Raw genomic sequence first — 22,041 nt, 5'->3', positions numbered from 1 at the left:
CCTGTGTGGTCATCCTTAAATATCGCACCTGTTATTTAAACTCCTGAGACCCCCACGTGACTGCTGTGTGCATTTTCCATTTCCCTTTTTGATTTGTAATAAGTAGCACTAATAATCAAGCAAAAAAAATAATAATCTAGAGCAAATAGTTTTCCTAAAAATGAATGTGCATATATATATGGACAGTGGGACTACTTTGTGAAATTTTAAATAACACTAAGCTATAGATAGTCAAATTTTTTTTAATCAAATTGTTTATTATCAGGATCAGATCAGAATCAGAATGAACATTATTGCCAAGCGTTCTCACTTACACATGGAATATTTTGGGGTGATAAGAGAAAGAAGTGCACATAGAACATTACAGTGAGACACAGAATATAAAACAAGGTAAGACTATCAATAGACATACAAATAATAGGACATATAACAGAATGGCATATGTATGTACATATGCAAGTGGTAATGTATGTACAAGGTAGGGATATGTACAGTTATTGAATTAAATATGTGAATTTACATATGTACGTGAGATATGTGTTTACATTTTTGCATTATGGGGGAGTCCTGAGGCAGTTTATTTGTTCATGAAAATGGCCTTAGGGTAAAAACTGTTCTTGTGCCTGGACGTCCTGGTGCTCAGTGCTCTGTATCACAAGCCAGAGGGCAACAGTTCAAAGAGGGAGTGGGCAGGGTGTGTGGGGTCCAGAGTGATTGTTCCTGCACGGTTCCACACTCTGGAGATGTCTGAGATGTGAGTTTCCCCAGTCTCAATAGCTGCTGCCTATCTGTCAGAAAGCTGGTGATCCATTGACAGATTGGGGTGGGCATGGAGAGTTGGGTCAGTTTGGTTGAGAGTAGATCAGGTATGATGGCGTTGAAGGCTGAACAGAAGTCCACAAACAGACTTGTTTGCTCGGTAATCAAACTGAAGGGGGTCCAGCAGGGGTCATGTGTTTTCCTTCAGGTAGGCCAAATCCAGTCTCTCAAATGACTTCATGAACACAGATGTGAGAGCGACAGGTCTGTAGTCATTAAGTCCTGTGATTTTTTTTTTAAATGTAAAAAAATTTGCAGACTGGAATGATAGTGGAGCATTTGAAGCAGCAGTTGGTCAGCGCAGAATTTCAGACAGGCGGATGAAACACCGTCTGGGCCTGAAGCTTTCTTAGTCATTTGTTACCGAAATACCCAGCACACATCCTCCACACAGATCATAAGTGTAGATTGAGTAGCAGGAGTGGGGGAGGAGGGGGTTCCGGGAGGTGTTGGCATGTGTGAAGTAAAGATTAGAGTGGGGGCGGGATGTGAAACTGGGCTTTTCTAACCTGCAGTAAACATATTAAATTAATCGGCCATTAGACAACTCTCTACAGAGTATGGGGGAGAAAAGTGTTACTTTTCAGACCTTTCCACACAGATAAAGGATAGTTGGCTGAAAACTGTTTTATAGAGTAGCTTCTTTTAGCCACTCTGATTTCCTTATTCAGTGTTTTCCTGAATTGGTTGTACAACATTTTGTACCCACTTCTGTAAGCATCCTATTTGGATGACAATGCTGTTTGAGTTTTCCTGTAAACCATGGTCTATACTAGAAGGGATGCACATATCCTCACAGAAACTGATATATGATGTCAGAGTGTCTGTGAGCTCACAGCTCACACCTACCTGTGTTGTAGGTCAGGAGAAGTTGGTGTAGTGGTGATCCAGTATATTTCTGTCTCTGGTGGGGCATGTGATGTGTTGTTTGTATTTTGAGAGTTCACAGGTGAGGTTAGCTTTATTAAAATCTCCCATAATAATGATAAGAGAGTCCGGGTGTTGTTGCTCTGAGTCTGTGATTTGATCAGGCAGCTGTAGCAACGCTGCACTACCCTGGACATTTGGGTACAAAAGGAGCTGGAATGCAACAACTCATTCAGATTTTTTCTTCGGGTGCGATAGCCCAGTTGCAGGCTGACGCGGAGCTGTCATGGCCACGCTCCGGCCCCCGTTTCTTTCTTCCCGGAGGTGCATGAGGAGCTCATGCGATTGCACCTTTTACTGCCCGTACCCTGTTCACGGGCCCCTTAGCTCTTACTACCCTCAAAAGGCGGTTTTAAAGTGGTAAAACCCATCACACGGCCGGCCACCAGGAACCCAAGAAAGGCTTCGAAGCACCCCTTAGACGGGCAGCCCAGGAATTTGGAGACCTGTGAAACAGGAGCTGGTAAAGAGACAACTCCCTCCCCCTAGTGGAGGGCCAGGTGGTGAATCCTTGTTTTCTGTTTCTTATGATTTTGCCACACCCCCAATGGGCTGCTGTACCCACATTTTCCAAGAAAAGAGCAGTTTCCTCACTTCCTGGGCCATACAGTCAGTGTCCACAGCCATCATTATCATAACTGCCAGGCACCGTTTCCTTTCAGCAGGTACGGCGCCTCTGCACCCAGATGTGGCACAATCTCCACCCCGTCGTGAGACTCCACCCCCAGGTGGTCCAGCTTATTTGGAGTCGATTCAGTCAAGGGCAGGAAGTATGCATTCCCCCTCCACCTTGAAGGTATATGTTGCCGCTATATCGGCACATCACGATGCAGTGGACGTAATATTTAGGGAAGCAAGACTTGATCGTCAGGTTCCTGAGAGGAACAAGGATGTTAAACCCCCCCAGATCACACCTCATCCCCTCGTGGGACCTCTCTGTGGTCCTTCTGGGCCTACGAGGAGCTCCATTTGAGCCCCTATAGTCAGCTGAGCTTAAGGGTCTCTCTTTGAAGACTACCCTCCTGACGTTCTCTTTCAGCGAAACGTGCCTGGAGTTCGGTGAAGACGTGCGCTTTTACTTCCAGTCATGTTCACTAAGTCGTGGACCCTGGATTTCCTTCCTCCTTAGCCCTGTGGCAGGTGACTTTTTTCAGAGAAAATTGCTGCCGGTCTAGTACATGTGCTTACTAGGCCCTGTGCTGGGGAAGGTGCTCCACATGCGCTGGTTACCCGTTGGTAAACAGGTGTGCTAAATTTTCTGCAAAATGGTTTCCCGTTGGTATACCACGTCTTCCTTGGGCAGAGGGACTGGTCACCATGTTTGTAGAACTTCTCCCCACCTGGTTAGGACCTACCACGGGACTTCTCCACATGAAATGCTTCCGAAAAGGTTCGGTAAGACCATATGATATTTTTACACTCAAATGTCCAGGGTGGGGTGTGGTCTCCACGGTGTCCTCCCCTTCGGAGGGACACCCCCGACGCAGACCCTATATGGCCCCCAGCTGAACGATTTCGTTACTTTTGGGGAGAAAAAAGAGAATAGGCCGTGGCTTGGTCAGCCAGTCCTTTTTTGTTGGGCAGTCGACTCGTCCCCAAGGTGCAGTGGACAATTTTGACGCCTATAAGAGCGTTGGGGGAGGTTATGTGATGGCCGGGTGTGCTGGCTACGATGCACACAGAGGTCTGCCCATCTCGCAGTTAGTTCACAGTTAGTTCACAATTCGTTTTGTATAGGGAACCCTAGTGTCACTACATCAACACAACGTCGAGTAAGTGAGAGATGAGGAATATCTCAGTTACTTTTGTAACCTCCATTCCCTGATGGAGGGAACAGGACGTTTTGTCCCCCCTGCCACAACACTACTCGCTGAAATGGCCAGGACCTTGTCTCAGCTCCTCAGCACAAACCCTGAATGAGTGGTTGCATTACAGCTCCTTTTATACACATATTTCTGGGGGAGTGGCATGCAAATTCTACTTTCTCAAAGATCAGAGGTGTCTGGGGCTCCCAAGTGTGACCCCTAGTGTCACTACATCGACACAACTTCTCAACGGAGTTTACAATAGTCACCGAGACGATATCTTACCAGAGGCACTTTGAAAAGAAAATTGACGGCATGCTGTTGTGACACTTGAATCGGTGTGGCAGAAGATAACCCTTTAAATGAAAGTCAAGATTCTTGTGAACATTATTCAGTTGATTTTTATTCATTTAAATTATGCGTTGCTTATAGCGAAGCCAAAATATAATGTCCACACATGTGTACGCGGGGTTGCACGAGGTTAAGATATGTAAATACATCAGTGTTGTACAAATCTTAATAGTTTTGTCCTAAATGAGATCCTTAATGAAATTGGCAGGATTCTGTCCACAATACTGTAATTCACAAGGTGGGCAGAATTTCCGATTGGCTTGCGTAAGTGTGATTGTTGCCGTTTTGTGTGTAGCCGGTCTCTGCTTGCTTAAATGTCATACGGTTAGATTCTTGCTTTTTAAATATTGTAAGATGTCTTTAAAATTTCCCGGGCAATGTGTCCAGTTAATCATTATCCTACTAATCAATCAAAACTAAAGTTTTATCTAAAAACAGCAATGTTATGATCAGAAACCACAGATGCTGCTTCTTCCATCGGTTGCCTACAGAAGGACTGACTTTGAACATCTGTTTGAAAAAGCTTGGAATAATTTGTTTGTGTGCTCTTTTGACTTTATTGGCAAGAAGTCAACAGCAGGGATTACTTAAATTATCCACCGTTACAGTCCAGCTATGTTAGACGTCCAGAAATGGAGTGCAATACATTACATATAAACAATAGCATTATAGTACTAACAGGTATGTGTATATGTGCTGAAAGTTCATTAGACAGTTTGAGAGTTTGTTCATTTCTATTCAACATCTTTTTATGTGCATGCTTCACATGCTTTGAAATGGCATTATTACTGAGTATAAAAAGGAATGGTGTTTTTCCTGAACTGTCTGTGAGTGGTGACGATTTTCAACTGTTTTCATGCTGTGATGCTAAATGAATAATTCTACAGTGAAAGACCATAATTATTAGATGAGACATCTACAGTAGTGAGATGTTTTACCACATTTTAAATTAACTGTTTTATGATTTTCCTCTGCCCTGCATTTTTCCTGCCTGCAATTCATTTTATTTTGAGTGTCTATGCAGAATGTGCATGCCTTCCCTTAAGGGGAAATGGTGATAAATATGTGTAATCAGTTAAATGGAATGGAGGCGGCGAGAACCGGCTTGACGATGTAAATAATTTTTTTATGAGAAACTTAAAAGACAACAACACACACATGACGGACACGTCCGTAAACTATCTCTCTCCCGCACAATCCTCCGCAGTCAGCCTTTATCCCTCTCGGAGGCTTGATTAGCCTGAAAAGGGACTGGGTGTGTAGAATCACGACCCTGCCCCGCCATCTGCCCTGCCACAATATTGTTTTATATTTGATTTACAGAGAACATTGAACTTTTGTATACAATTTCTGTAATGAACTTGGGGCCAAAAGTTTGGAAAAATTTACAGATTTAGCTGAAAATTGGTACTTTAATTCACCAAAGTAGCATTCAACTGATCACAAAGTATAGTCAGGACATCACTATATTTGGTTCATTAAATAAAGCTTAACATTGTCTTTGTGTTTGTTTTTGAGTTGCCACAGTATGCGATTGACTGGCATGTCTTAAGGTCAATATTAGGTCAAAAATGTAAAAAAAAGAAACAGCTCAGTCACTCATTTTTTTGAGGCTATACAATACTTGAAATTTCCAAAAACTGAAGATTTAATACAAAGGTGTACACTACAGTCTTCAAAGACAAAGGACAACTGGCTCTAACAAGGACAGAAAGAGATGTGGAAGACCAGATGTACAACAAGAGAAAAGTACATCAGAGTTTCTAGTTTGAGAAATAGACGCCTCACGTGTCCTCAGCTGACAGCTTCATTGAATTCTACCTGCTCAACACCAGTTTCATGTACAGGTTATTAATGTCCTGACTATACATTGTGATCAGTTTAATGCCACTTTGCTGAATAAAAGAACCAATTTCTTTCCATAAGCGCAAAATCATTATTCAAAACTTTTGGCCACCAGTGTATGTCCAAATATATATGTCTATTTGTATTGCATGTAGTTCTTTTAGTAGAGTACAGTTTATTGTGTGGCGAATACATCGTTATTTCCTAAACAAGAACAATAAATTCAACCTATCAACAGAAATGTTGTTCAGTCAACACTAAAACATTTCATGTAGGTTTTAGCATTTAGATAACAATTATTAAGTTAGATTGAGCTTACTAGACATTGCGCTCCCACAAAATAATTGTATTTTATCCAAAAATGGCAGCATGACAGTCTCATCGCCTGAGTCCTGCAATACACGAGCATCCTGCTCCCCTGTATCAGCACTAAGAACATAATCTTGGTATAACAAACTCTTCAGGTTCTGACTAGACTCAATATATGCTTTAAAATAAACATAATTATCTGCAGTTCTCAAAACATGTCCAACTTTACAGCTGTGAAGGAGCTAATAGGCTACACAGCTTTTCAGGTTAGTCTGCTCAGGTTCTTCCATTGATGGATAAAGACTCAACAAAATAACTAAATGCTTCTATTTGCGATATTTGGCCGACATCCTGAAACCCATAATCATTGCCAGATAGGTGGGGAAGAACAATATCGCTTCGCTGTAATTCTGTGATCATTTGTTCTCAAGTTCCTGTCATTTTTAATGCTGGGTTAGTACATAACATAAGGATTGTTTATGCTTAACCGCAAGTTACGCCCTCAAAGCATCATGGGACTTTTAGGCCATCACCACCATAGACATTGCAGAGGAGAAATATCATTGGTCCCACTTAAACTTAAACATTTTGTTATATCCTTGGAAAAAAATAAAAAATAATGAATTGTATTAAAAACATTTCTCAACGTTACAATTTAATCATGTTAATATTTTTGTGCAGACGCATTTCAAAATGACTTATTCGTGAACACTTCAACAGTTATTCCAGCAATAAAAAAGTTAAGAACATTTCTCTGTTGTGTCACCGAACAGATTTATTGCTAATTAATCTTGCCGCATAAAGGTTAGGGACTTTACAAACGAATGTGCCCTCAGGCTTATGTTTCAGGGCGAAAAACACTGACACTTTTTCAATCTGTGGGAACACAGAACTGGTTGAACAGTGTGTGCACTCGAGTGCACTGTATATTGGTGCACAGGTGTTTGTACACCTCAAATACATAAAACTCCTGTAAAAACATGCACCAAAGGAGGAATCAACAATTTGTCCACATTTCACTGCAATCTCCCTCAACAACTACAAAGGTATCTAGACAAATGGGGCCTGTATGCATGTTCCTTTGCTGACATGTGGGTTTGAAGGCTTTATCTGTTTTTCGGGCACTTGGACTGCATTCCTCCGCGCTGCAGTTTCACAGTCTTTTGACTTTGTTGTGTGAAAGTGTACAGAAGGAACTTGTATACTGCCCACGCTTCCCCAGAGACATTAACTAGGAAATATCCAGTCTGTACCAACCTCTGTGTGAGCCTTACACTCTTGAGAATTGGCTACAAATTCAGTTATGGTGATGCCAGGCAGATGCTATTGTCATGGGGCAATTGGTCATTGTCATTGGTGGTGTAACATACACTCAAAGGTGATAAACAGGAAGGGTCAATGACGTGACGCTCAGTTTTTTTGTTGTTTTTTTGTCCAGTTCTGTTCAATTATTCAAAATTACATTAAAAATGCACTTCCCACATAACAGTTACTTGAATGCACCTCTTCTATGAGTATATTTTCAATATAGTTAAATATAATTTTGATATTTTCTGGGGTTTAAGATAAAAAATGTAATGTGGTGTAACCATCCAGAGACAGTAAATAAATGATCATTAAAGGCTTGAATACTTGAAGAAAGAAATGTTGGTATGACTAGTGCAGAATAAGCTTTTATTATTATTTCTTAAAAAAAAAAAAAGTCAGTTGGTGTAACCAACATGAAGGTAGCCATTTGATTGTTTATGTTGACAAAAAACATTAACTGGCAAAGAACCCTCTAGACCCTCCAGACTGTGTGTGAAGTAAAAAAATTAAAAATAATATATATATATATTTACATGTTTTATGAAAAGGCACATTTTGTTCAGATCATGTGGTGTAACCCTGAGAAAACCTATTGACTTAAAAAAAATCATGATATTTGTTAAGAAATGGAAGTGCAGCGTAGTTCTAGCGGGAAGACTAGCAGCTGTACATCACATCATTAGCTGGGTAATTCCTAGCCAATTGCATGTAAGCCATTGCTTTATAAGTCCGCTCACAATCATCACATTGCTGTTTCGGTGTGCTAACACTGCAACCTCCACCACCCCACCACCACCAGTTGAGCTCCGTCCGTCTCCGTCCATGGGGGTAGGCTCCTCGCCCCTGCCTCCTTTCTCCAGCAGGCCATGACGGTTCCTACACCAGTTTTACATCTATCAAATAAATGGCATCTTAAACTTCACTCAAGCCTGCGTGTCTTCCGGATAGAAATACTCTTTCCCTTGAAAATTGAGTTTTAAAATGTTTTTGAAATTACTGATCAAGTTGTGTACACTCTAATATAATCAAGGTGCAATGAAAGTACTTTTATACCTTTTTCTTCATGACTATACCACAAGACATTTTAAAGCCGATTAATACATTTTTGTATAAAATGCTATAAATGTTTTTCAAACATGTATGAAACCAAACTGGACAACTAGATTACAACTAGATCTTTAAGAACTTGGCATGTGTTTTAAACTAGATCACGGACAACGTTATTTGTCAATGACCCAGAAATATAAAGGTGAAATAAATTCCACATAAATTTGCATACACTGAACAGATTGATGTTTCTGGGCCCAGTTCTGGGCTTGCTTTACCTTAAATGTCAATATTCAAGCGAGATCTGCATATAAAGATATTTAATTATAATACATGCACAACTTATAATGCTTTTGTGTAAACACTCTACCAACGTACACCTTTCTGACAAATTCATTTTTTATGAATTTTCCAGTTGTTTGTGATTACTGTAGACTGTTATGGTTATACCTTGTTACAGTGATGATATCAGATGGAAATACCAAATCAAATCAAATCAAATCACTTTATTGTCACACTACCATGTACACAAGTGCAACAGTGGGTGAAAGTCTTGTGTACAGTTCTGAGCAACATAGCAGTCATGACAGTGACGAGACATATACCAATTACAATAAACAACATATTTACACAACACAATTTACATATCAAATGTACACATACTTACACAACACAATACTAATATACAATGTACAGTAACAATACACACAATATAGAATACACTTACAATAAAAAATATATATAAAGTGTATAAAAAAATATACAGTAGGTTTTATTGTAAAAAGAATATAATTTATGATAGTCCAGTGTGAGATTAATAAAGTGCAGTGCTGATTATTGATCGTGAGAGATCAAGTGTTCAAAAGTCTGATTGCTTGGGGGAAGAAGCTGTCATGTAGTCGGCTGGTGCGGGTCCTGATGCTGCGATACCGCCTTCCTGATGGTAGCAGTGAGAGCAGCCCATGACTCTCTTGAGTCTCTGATGATCCTCTGAGCTTTTTTCATGCACCGCCTGGTATACATGTCCTGGAGGGAGGGAAGCTCCCATGGTACTTTGATGTATACCAAGGTAAATTTGCATTTAAGTCTTTACATGGTACTCCAATGTAGGCTACATGTCCAACAACACAATAATGCAGTTGTATTTATATTTATATATATATATATATATATATATATATATATATATATATATATATATATATACTGTAAGTGCTCTCATGTGCCGTTAGATTTTAGGTTGGAAAATGTCTTTACATGAAGTGATTCTTTCAAATGCTGCACGAGTTGGTGTTGACTTCCTGTAAGAGAGAAATACTTTCCTCATCTCCGGCAAAAGATAGGATGTATTTGCAGATTTTGTTTTAATTGATTTTAGGCAAATATTCCACTTCATCCAGCGTTTTTTTGTTCTCTGTGCGTAAAGTATGCCGTTCAAAACTTTTGAAACACTTGACTGAAACATTTCTCATGACCTTGAAAATATTTTTGTCTGAAGGTGTATGCTTAAATGTCTGAAATTAGTTTTGTAGACAAAAATATAATTGTGCCACCATAATAATTACTAAATATTAAACTAAAATTTAATAAAAAAAATAAAAAAAAGATTTTGAAATGGATGACTTGGACAGAATAATAATTAAGCCAATAAGTGCCCAACATTGATGGGAACTCTTTCAAAACTGTTTAAAAAGCATCCTCAAAAAAACTCAAGAAGTTGGTTGAGAAAATGTCAAGAGTACATTTCTGCAAATTCTAGGCAAACGGTGACTAATTTGAAGATGCTAAAATAGAACACAGTTTTGATTTATTTTGGATTATTTTTTTAGCCACAACACAATTCCCATAGTTCCATTTATGTTATTCCTTAGATTTGATGACATTAATAGTATACTAAAATGTGAACAAAAACAATTATAATAAAGAACAAGTAAGCGTTTCAAATCTTTTGACTGGTGGTGTATATACACACTTGAGGCCAAACTTTTGGAATAATGTACAGAATGTTTCGGAAAGAAATTGGTACTTTAATTCACCAAAGTGTCATTCAGCTGATCACAAAGTATAGTCAGGACATTACTGATGTAAAAAAAAACAGTAGCATCACTATTTTAAAAAAAGTCGTTTTTGATCAAATCTAGACAGACCCCATTTCCAGCAGTCATCACCCCAACACCTTATCCTTGAGTAATCATGCTAAATTGATCATTTGATGCTAGAAAATCTCTTTCTATTATATCAAACACAGCTGAAAGTTATTTGGTTCATTAAATGAAGCTTAACATTGTCTTTGTGTTTATTTTTGAGTTGCCACAGTATGCGATAGACTGGGATGTCTTAAGGTCAATATTAGGTCAAAAATGGCAAAAACGAAACAGCTTTCTCTAGGAATTCATCAGTCAATCATTGTTTTGAGGAATGAAGGCTACACAATGCTTGAAATTGCCAAAAAAAATGAAGATTTCATTGAAAAGTGTCACTACAGTCTTCAAAGACAAAGGACAACTGGCTCTAACAAGGACGGAAAGAGATGTGGAAGGCCAGATGTACAACTAAACAAGAGGATAAGTACATCAGAGTCTCTAGTTTGAGAAATAGACACCTCACGTGTCCTCAGCTGACAGCTTCATTGAATTCTACCCGCTCAACACCAGTTTCATGTACAACAGTAAATGTGTGAAGTTATATCCAACTCAGGGGTGCAGGCCTTATGGGAAGAATTGCAAAGAAAAAGCCACTTTTGAAACAGAAAAAGAAAAAGAAAAGGTTTGAATGGGCAAAGCAACACAGACATTGGACAACAGATAATTGGAAAAGAGTGTTATGGATCTTAACCCCATTGAGCTTTTGTGGGATCAGATAGACTGTAAGGTGTGTGAGAAGTGCCCAGCAAGACAGACACATCTATGTCAAGTGCTACAGGAAGTGTGGGGTGAAAGGTCACCTGAGTATCTGGACAATCTGACCGCTAGAATGTCGAGGATCTGCAAAGCTGTCATTGCTGCACATGGAGGATTTTGTTTATGAAAAATCTTTGAAGTAGTTTAAGTAGTTCTGAATAGTTTTTTTTATTTTATTGTTATGGTAATTTTTCACATTATTAATGTCCTGACTATACATTGTGATCAGTTGAATGCCACTTTGACGAATAAATGTCCCAATTTCTTTCCATAAGAACAAAATCTGTACATTAGTCCAAACATTTGGCCGCCAGTATATATATGAATTTTTTTTCCTGAAATGTTTTTTTCTCCCTGAAAATGTTCCCTCCTTAATGGCAACACATGAGAAAGAAAAATAGTGCTAGCTTACAACAAGCATGTGGTACCACCCCCCAATAGAATCCCATTATAATCAATCATACGGTCTACACTGTAGTGGCACGTCTGGTCGTGCCGACAGTAAACCGGTGCCCTGTTCCATTTTATGCCGCATGCACTGGCACTATTCCTGCCAACAACTCAAATAAATGGTTTCGAATGTTCGAGTCAAAGTGCCCGGCGTAAACAGGGTGTTATGCTTACAAGGTGACATAATGTCTGTGGTATTTTATCTGCTGATTTATAGATTTAAATTATAATACAATAAAAAAAATGTAATGTTAAATGTTCCATCAGGATTATATTTATATGTAATTATTTATATATTTATTTTTCAATTTCTTATAAAAAATTAATGTTTCTTGGAATACTATGTAATAACCATGAATATGTTACCCTTTCAGTACCACTGAAAGTATCAAATTAGTACCATCACTGTACTGTCATCATTTTGGTGAGGGAAGAAAGGGCCAAATGTCCTTTAGTAACCTGAAAACCATCAGCACAGCCTCTTGTATGTAATACACCACCTGTGTCTCAAAAGCATTACTCCAGTCTCACACAGCTATGGGCTATTGAGTTGAGTGAAGTAGCTCTGACCCTGCTAAACTGCCACAGAGTGCAAAATTATCTGCATGAATGAGCCAGCAGTCTTTTGCCTTTTCATGATACTGGCCTTTCTGTGCCAGCCTTGCCCCCGCATACCTGAGCTGAGCACGTGAGGAGGTTATCTGTGTGTGTTATGTAAATGTCCTGCTTTCCCAATGGCTGAACTGCTGTGAAAAGCTGTGTAAAATTTGTACCTGACCTCCCTGATGTGCCCTGCCTGCCATCGCTCTGGGACAGGAGAGTTGCGTAACGCTTTATGCCACCAGCAACTTGCCTACCCAGATCACACTACACTCACATTACCTTTCAGAGTGAGATTAGTTTGAACAATATTTACAGTGCTGCAATTATGCAATCAGGGAAACAACATATGCGTATGCCACAACAATCCCCTTCTGTTAAACATAAGGAACGAAGAGAAAATATTGTGAGCGGTGAAGTTGCGTGATAGTTGGTCAGGTGCAACAGTAATTGTTTCATAACACCTCATTTTCCTGAGGTTGGGTTGATTGTAAAGCTCATGAAACACTAATTTGACATTTTGCTGAACAAATAAGTGGTAAGTGTTATTTTCCCGAACACTTAAAAACACTGCAAGCACTGGAATGTGTGTGCTTGTGATGCAAAATGTAGCCTCAGTGTGTTATATGCTTCAAAATACTCAAGTGATATCCTCACAAAACATGTCCAGGTCACCATTTACCCCAAAATCAAATGATGAAAATGAAGATTATTTTTGCACGGTGAAATTGTTTTTCATGACATATTATCATGACAATTTAGTACAGGATGATTAGATAACATTGTTTTATATACAGTAGTCTCTTAACATAAACCATTACACAACAGTTATGTCTGTACAATTCTAAATACATGGTCCTCTATTCAAGTACAGTATAATAAAATCTCCCAAATGATTATCCTCTCCAGACTTCCAATAGCTCATATCTACTGATAAAAATGCCTCTGGCGATCTGTCACTTGAACTAGTTTTTCCACAAACATAGTTCTGACTGAAATAAACAATTATAGAGACCTCTGAATCTGACATCATAATGTCATGTTCAGTCCATGTTAAGAATGGGCCTAATTCAAACCAAACTGGCCCGGTTGCTAGGGAGGGTAGAGTCACATGGGGTAACCTCCTTGTGGCCGCGATTAAGTGGTTCTCGCTCTCAACGGGGCACGTGGTAAGTTGTGTGTGGATCACGGAGAGTAGCATGAGTCTCCACATGCTGGGAGTCTCCGCGGTGTCATGCACAGCGAGCCATGTGACAAGATGCGCGGATTGACTGTCTCAGAAGTGGAGGCAACTGAGACTTGTCCTCCACCGCCCGGATTGAGGTGAGTAACCGCGCCACCATGAGGACCTACTAAAGTAGTGGGAATTGGGCATTCCAACATTGGGAGAAATGGGGATAAATTAAAAAAAATGCTAACATCTCTGAATAAAAATCCATGTAGTGTCAATACTCTCTTCTGCCTCATGTGTCCCTCTCAAAATAAAGTTTACAGCAAGTGAGGGCATTTCTTTTAGTGCCATAACTCAACATACTTAGAGTTAAATACCTTGAATCGTACAACTCAAACAGAATAAACCACACTGTAATATTTATCTGAAGGCATAATTGATTTGCAGGACACAGCCTTAAAGGGATAGTTCACCCAGAAATGTAAATTCTCTGATCATTTACTCACCCTCATGCCATCCCAGATGTGTATGACTTTCTTCTGTAGAACACAAATGAAGATTTTTAGAATATTTCAGCTCTTCTAAAATCTGAGTGAAGTGGTTTAATCCAATGTCTTCAGAAGCAATATGATAGGTGTGGGTGAGAAACAGATCAATATTTAAGTCCTTTTTTCCTATAAATCTCCATTTTGACTTTCACATTCTGTGAAAGTGACAGTGAAGATTTATAGTAAAAAAAAAATCTATTGATTATTTCTCACTCAAAGCGATATCATTGCTTCAGAAGAAATACGTATATTAAACTACTGGAGACATTTGGATTACTTTTATGTATGTACTTTTATGCCTTTATGTGATTTTCTGAGCTTCAAAGGTCTGGTCACCATTCACTTGCATTGAAAGATTCTAAAGAGTAAAAGTATTCTTCTAAAAATGTTTATGTGCGCTCAGCAGGAGAAAGTCATACACATCCAGTGTGGCATAAATGATGAGAGAATTTTCATTTTTGGGTGAACTAAACCATTAAGAATGGCTTTTCACAATACATTTAACCGTAACCGTAAAAAGGCCACTTTTAACCCTGCACTGAGCAATGTTTCAAAGTTGTCATTTTGAAAGGTCAGAAGTGCTAACCCTGAATTGCGGTAACCCATGTGGAATATGGAACAAGATAACCCAGGATTATGTTGACTATGTGTTCAAAGTGACCCTGGGTTACCAGTTGTATGTATGAAAAGCCAAATAGTGTTTTGTTACCATAAAAAGATGAAAATTCTGTCATCATTTACTCACACTTATGTTGTTCCAAACCTGTATGACTTTCTTTCACAACAATCAACACACACACAAAAAAGATGTTAGACAGCATGTCAGCCTCAGTCACCATTCGTTTCATTGTATGGAAAAAAGAAGTGCCAAAATTCTTCAAAACTACTCTTAAATTTCACAGGGAAAAAAAGGTCTTATTGGTTTGAAACAACACCAGGGGGATTAAATTATAACAGAATTTTCATTTTTGGGTGAAATAACCCATTAAAGGAAAATGAAGTTGAATGTTGATTTCTACATCATTCTGGGTTACAGTGAGGCACTTACAATGGAAGTGAATGGGGCCAATCAGTAAACATTAAAATACTCACTGTTTCATAGGTAGAGCTACAAGACATAAATAATATGTGTGTTAACGTAATTATAGTGTGACAAAATCACTTACAGTACTGACCTTGTCTGTGTGAAGTTATATCCAATTTTACAACTTGGGTGCCATGATGACAACGCAGTAAACCCTAAAATGACTGAAAAAACGATTATTTAAATAACAGCTCAAATAATACACAGGTTGTATTAGAAGAATTAATGTAAGTGCTTTTATAAATGTAAAACCATCACAACCTTCTGCCTTTAAACCCTCCAGAAATTTACCCCATTCACTTCCATTGTAATTGCCACACTGTAACCTCAATTTTTGCCTTTTTTTTTTTTTTAAAGAAAATAAGGTAACGAGTCTACGTTATTTTTGTGGTTATAAACATTATGCCATAAATGCTGTCAATTCAGCTTAACTTGTATTGAACAAGGAATGGTCCTTTAAGGAGCTATTTCCATTTATTTAATAACTTGATTTGTGTAACTTATGTGAGCTTGATTTAGTCTTATTAAAGAATATTTGTACTTGAGTAAAACCAGTTTATCTTGATGTGACCACATCCGGCACATTTGTTTTTACAGTGTAAAGTGTGAAACTCACATTTGGTCCCAAATATGCCTTGAGCTGAAATATGCATGTTAACCTCTTTAACCTCAAATGTTCCTCTAGGTGAAATGAACACTGATCGTAGACGGCGAATGTATTGTTATCTTCTTAATATGTTACATTTTGTCATTGCAAATGATAATATGAATGCAAGCTGTAGTGATAAATGGTGGTCAGTAGTTAACCTGGGTGTTTTGGCTTTTTGTAGCCTCTCTTACACTAAAGATTCACAGACGGGTGTTATATCTGAGTCTTGACTATGCATTGAACTGAGTCCCGTATCAGAATCGTCATCATTAGTGTTGCATGTTTTTGAAAGGCCTCTTGCCTGCTCCACCCACACACTGTCTCCCTTGAGTGGCATCAGTGTGTCTGTTTCTATTGTGTCGGCCTCTTTAAGATTATCAGTGTCCTCGCAATCCTCCTTAAAATCCAAAGAGTTCACTTTCTCCAATAAATCCATCAGTTCCTTCTCTTTTGTCCCCCAAATCTCCTTCGTCAAGTCCAAATCGCTCCTTATAGCCTCCAAATCTGTATTCAAGCGCAGACCTATGTACAAACTCGTGTCAAGTTGAGTTCTGATTCTCTCTTCTTCTAAAAGCAGGTCATTTTCGGTAGATACATCCACCTTTGGAGGTCCTGCTTCGTTATCTTGAGTCTTACTTGTAACTCTAAGAGGTCCCTCCCCGGAGATGGTCTCACAGTCTTTATTTGAAAGTTCCTCGTGCCTTCTTTTCATCCATCTTTGATTGAGTTCCTCTTGAATCTCAGTTGTGATACTCTCCATTAGAGCCTCGTGTTCAGCCAGTTCATCCTGCAGTTTGATGACCTCCTCACATCTTTGAGAGTATTCCTCAAACTGGGCGAGAGCTTCTGCAGAACTCATTTTGTCCCCCTCACCAAGTGAGGTTTGATCTGAGTTTGCATCAACTAAATATGTGTCCTGGACATAATTTATCCCATGCATCTTCATTCTATCTAAGTGAACTTTGGCCTCATACCTGTCAATTTCCCTGTCGAGCTCTTTTATCCTCTGAATCTGCTGGCGGATGGTGTGATCTTGAGATACGACCAGGTGCACAAGGGTCTCCATTTTCTCCATAGATGATGCGTCCTTGGATACAGTCTGCGCCCTTTTCTTATTGATTTTATCCAGCTTTCTGAACGCTTTCCGAACAATCCGCCTTTGTTTTTCTTGTGACAGAGCCATGGTTACTCTTGCGGTCCCCTTGTAGACGCATGGGCTCTCCTTGCTGAGCACTACGCGCGCCTCTGCGCTCCGCGGCACGTTGCTGGGTAAAGATGCCTCGTTTTTCACCAACACAAACCTGACGTTTTCCTGTTCCTCTCCCCACGCACTCCACAGTCGAAGGATCTTCGTTTTGTTCGGTAAAATCCTTTCAATCCCTCTCCATTTCTCCACAATGCAGTAGGACAGTGGCGAGCCCGAGAGCATCGCGGTGGAGACGCACTGCTGTAAGTTCTGCTCCTCCAGTAACACTCGGATCACATCCGCGCAGGTCGTGCGCTTCGACAAGCCCGACACGAGCTTCTCTTCCCTACACACCCACACCGATATTTTGCTTTCCTCTGCCTCCATCTCTCAAACTGATCTCACCAAGTCTGTTAAAGTTGCCTGCCCCCTTCAAAGTTTTTATCCGGTAAATGAACACTGCGTGATAATATGTTTAAAAAAGGAAGGATTACTCCACAGCAATAGGGGGAATAATTGTCGGATAAAATGTTGTTTATTTGCTCCCCATAAGAGTGAAACTCATAGTGCAGTGTTGGCATGTTGCGGAGTCTGCACATGTGTCTCTGTCTCAGTGAGTGAATGAGAGCAGACAGGACAGCACCGCTCAAACTACTCTACTGATCACATGACCCAAAACACTGACACACACACACACACACACGCCAAAAAAAAAATAATACAAATAAATAAACAAATAAATAAATATTGCCATTTTTTTAAAGCATATTTAAATGTATTGTTGTTAAACACAATTACACAATTCAATTGTAAAAATTTTAAAAATAGGCTAATTACGTTTGATGGAAATTTAATGCATGAATATGAATATATATATATATATATATATATATATATATATATATATATATATATATATATATATATATATATATATATATATATATATACACTCACCTAAAGGATTATTAGGAACACCATACTAATACTGTGTTTGACCCCTTTCGCCTTCAGAACTGCCTTAATTCTACGTGGCATTGATTCAACAAGGTGCTGAAAGCATTCTTTAGAAATGTTGGCCCATATTGATAGGATAGCATCTTGCAGTTGATGGAGATTTGTGGGATGCACATCCAGGGCACGAAGCTCCTGTTCCACCACATCCCAAAGATGCTCTATTGGGTTGAGATCTGGTGACTGTGGGGGCCATTTTAGTACAGTGAACTCATTGTCATGTTCAAGAAACCAATTTGAAATGATTCGAGCTTTGTGACATGGTGCATTATCCTGCTGGAAGCAGCCATCAGAGGATGGGTACATGGTGGCCATAAAGGGATGGACATGGTCAGAAACTATGCTCAGGTAGGCCGTGGCATTTAAACGATGCCCAATTGGCACTAAAAGGGCCTAAAGTGGGCCCATTACTCCACCACCACCAGCCTGCACAGTGGTAACAAGGCATGATGGATCCATGTTCTCATTCTGTTTACGCCAAATTCTGACTCTACCATCTGAATGTCTCAACAGAAATCGAGACTCATCAGACCAGGCAACATTTTTCCAGTCTTCAACTGTCCAATTTTGGTGAGCTCTTGCAAATTGTAGCCTCTTTTTCCTATTTGTAGTGGAGATGAGTGGTACCCGGTGGGGTCTTCTGCTGTTGTAGCCCATCCGCCTCAAGGTTGTGCGTGTTGTGGCTTCACAAATGCTTTGCTGCATACCTCGGTTGTAACGAGTGGTTATTTCAGGCAAAGTTGCTCTTCTATCAGCTTGAATCAGTCGGCCCATTCTCCTCTGACCTCTAGCATCAACAAGGCATTTTGCCCACAGGACTGCCGCATACTGGATGTTTTTCCCTTTTCACACCATTCTTTGTAAACCCTAGAAATGGTTGTGCGTGAAAATCCCAGTAATTGAACAGATTGTGAAATACTCAGACCGGCCCGTCTGGCACCAACAACCATTCCACGCTCAAAATTGCTTAAATCACCTTTCTTTCCCATTCTGACATTCAGTTTGGAGTTCAGGAGATTGTCTTGACCAGGACCACACCCCTAAATGCATTGAAGCAACTGCCATGTGATTGGTTGATTAGATAATTACATTAATGAGAAATTGAACAGGTGTTCCTAATAATCCTTTAGGTGAGTGTATATATAGTGTATGAGACACCTACTTGCATTTTCTACCATTTCTATGAATCCGTTTATATTGCAGTTATTATTTGATTAATAATTTCAATAATTTATAATAGTAAAAATAATAATAATATAATTCTAATAACTATAATATGGTTTTATTTTTATAATTAATAATATAAATATATATATATATAGTGTATATAATAAGTATATACATAAGTATATATAGTGTGGCATATATATATATATATATATATATACGATACAACACTTGAATGTCAGCGATTATGTAGGTTATAATTTGTGGTGCTGTTGTCATCTCAACACCTGTGATGGCTCAAGTCACACTGAATAAAACTGATGGTTGTGTTAAAAAATACAAATATCTGCAATGTTTCTGGGTAGGATTTTTTCTCTTTCCTGCAAAATATCAACATACTTTAGGACAGGTTTCCTTTCATGAAAGATGTGTCATTTGCCTACTTTACATGTAGATTAGATTTTGTATTTTAAATTATGTTTTGACCAGAAAAGGTTATTCCAAATCCAGTTTAAGCTGGTTGGAGTGAATGGTAGCTGGTCCAAGCTGGGATCAGCAACAAACCAGCTACCAGTTGGTCATACCAGCTCAAGGTGGTCAAACTGGTTTTTGGAACACAGGAACTGGTTGATCAGCTTGTATGACAGCCATAGTGCAACTGCTCCCTCTAGGGTTCAAATTGTGACTATAAGAAAGAAAGAAAGAAAGAAAGAAAGAAAGAAAGAAAGAAAGAAAGAAAGAAAAGAGAATGAAAAAAAAGTAAAGAAAAGAGAATGAAAGAAAAGGAAAGAAAAAAAGAAAGAAAAGAGAATGAAAGAAAGAAAAGAAAAAAGAAAGAAAGAAAGAAAAAAGAAAGAAAGAAAAGAGAATGAAAGAAGAAAGAAAAGAGAAAAGAGAATGAAAAAAGAAAGAAAAGAGAATGAAAGAAAGAAAAAGAAAAAGCAAATAGAAAGAAAATAGAGGAAGAAAGGAAAGGAAAAAAAGAAAAAAGAAAGAAAAAATGAAAGAAAGAAAAGAGAAAGAGAATGAAAATGAAAGCAAATAGAAAGAAAGAAAAGAGGAAAAAAAGGAAAAAGAAAGAAAAGAGAATGAAAGAAAGAAGGAATGAAAAAGAAGAGCTAGAAAGACAGATTGAAAAAGTAAGAAAGAAAGAAAGAAAGAAAAGGAAGAAAAATAAAGGAAAAAGAGAAAGAAAGAAAGAAAAAATAAAGGAGGAAGGAAAAAGTAAAGAGAAAGAAAGAATGAAAAGAGGAAGGAAAACAGAAAGAAAAGAGAATGAAAAGGGAGTAAGAAAGAATGAAATAAAGAAGGCAGGAAAAAAAGAGATAGAAAGACAGATAGAAAAAGAAAGAAAAGAGAAAAAATAAAAGTTTTTGAAATAAAAAAAAGAAAGGGATTTTACTTGAATGAAAAGTGCAAGCTATACACAATCCCAACAGATCCTATAATTGCACAACTGAATGTCCAGTTAAGAGAATGTCCGGCATATCTGTTTCCTGTTTTATAAAGTAATCATGGAATTATGGGTAATGTAGGACTGGTCAACTAGGCCTTCTGTTGAGGAGCATTCACTGATTATAGTAGATGTATTGTTAATGTTAGATGTGGTAGTTTATGATGTATTTGTTATTTTCTGTATTTATGTTGATGATTGTTGTATGTTTTAATGTTAATTGTTAAGAGTTTGTTTATTTATGTATTTATCTTGTGTTGTGTTGATTTATTTTTCCCCTGGGAGGGTCAAATGGTTTGATCCTTGGGTTAAAAATGTGGTGTCTTTGTCTGATTAATCAGTCCTGAAGTGGACTCAAAGGTCTTTCTCCATGGTATGTACGTTTGCCCAATACGCACGCACGCACGCACGCACGCACACACACACACACACACACACATACACATATACAAAGAGGAAAAAATGACAATAAATTGTTTATGAGCATTGTCTCCTGATGCCTTTCTGGTCAACACCCCACAATATGGTGGCAGCATTGGGATCTTCCAGAAAGGGAGCAGTGCTTTGCTAAATCTTCAGGTGTGGTGGCCCCAAAGCGTGTAGCACGTGTTGAGATGCTAACACAGGTGGAACCTGGTTCAGAGGAAGAAGAACTGCAAGGTTTAGTAGAAGTGCTGTAGAGCAGACATCCCTGTATAGGCCTTCTAGAGATATTGTTGAGCTAAAGGATATGTTCCAGAAATTTCGGGTAGCTCAACAAGAAAGACAGGCTCATCAAGAACAAGAAACAGCACGACAAGAAACAAGATGAGGTCCATGCAACATCAGTACCGGTTACTTCAAGGGGAAGTTAGTCAGCGCACCTCACCGGCAAATCCACAGCCTGGAGGAGGTGATGGCTAATATACGTCTTCTGGAATTTCTGATGGAGTTGGCTTGGACGTGGCCTCTAGAGTTTCTGATGGAGTTCGACATCCAAACACAGGTGGGTCATTGAAGGAGCCAAAGATACAGAAGCTCTGTGAAATGGATGATATAGAACATTATTTGACCACCTTTGAACATATTGCGGGAACTTGCAAATGGCCTCAAGAGGATTGGGCGATACGCCTGGTTCCCCTGCTCACTGGCAAGGCCCGTGCGGCCTATGTGGCTATGGATGTAGCGGAAGTGAACAATTACGGGCAGGTGAAAGAGGCCATATTGAAGAAATATTCAATCAATGTTGAGACCTACCGACAGAGGTTCCCGCTCCATAGAGGTGTTGGCGGAAGAAACTCCTAAGGAATTGTATGTCCGGTTGAAGGATTTGTTTTACAAGTGGGTTGAACCCACTGGAAAAACGGTGCAGCAGATTGGAGACTATTGTTTTGGAACAGTTTTTGAGAATGTTGAGTCTGCAAACTGA

General features: G+C 38.9%; 1 protein-coding gene across 1 annotated transcript; it reads right to left on the bottom strand.

Annotated features, from left to right (window-relative positions):
• Nucleotides 1-9,573: 9,573 nt before the first annotated feature.
• Nucleotides 9,574-17,593, bottom strand: LOC127660247 (ras association domain-containing protein 10-like). The gene has a single exon (XM_052150382.1). It carries the CDS (start codon nucleotides 17,384-17,386, stop codon nucleotides 16,001-16,003), a length of 1,386 nt encoding a protein of 461 aa, XP_052006342.1. The 5' UTR covers nucleotides 17,387-17,593; the 3' UTR covers nucleotides 9,574-16,000.
• Between the last annotated feature and the right edge of the window lie 4,448 nt (nucleotides 17,594-22,041).

The sequence above is a fragment of the Xyrauchen texanus genome, chromosome 2, assembly GCF_025860055.1.
Source record: "Xyrauchen texanus isolate HMW12.3.18 chromosome 2, RBS_HiC_50CHRs, whole genome shotgun sequence".
Taxonomy (NCBI): domain Eukaryota; kingdom Metazoa; phylum Chordata; class Actinopteri; order Cypriniformes; family Catostomidae; genus Xyrauchen; species Xyrauchen texanus.
This window is presented reverse-complemented; position numbering and strand designations above follow the sequence as displayed.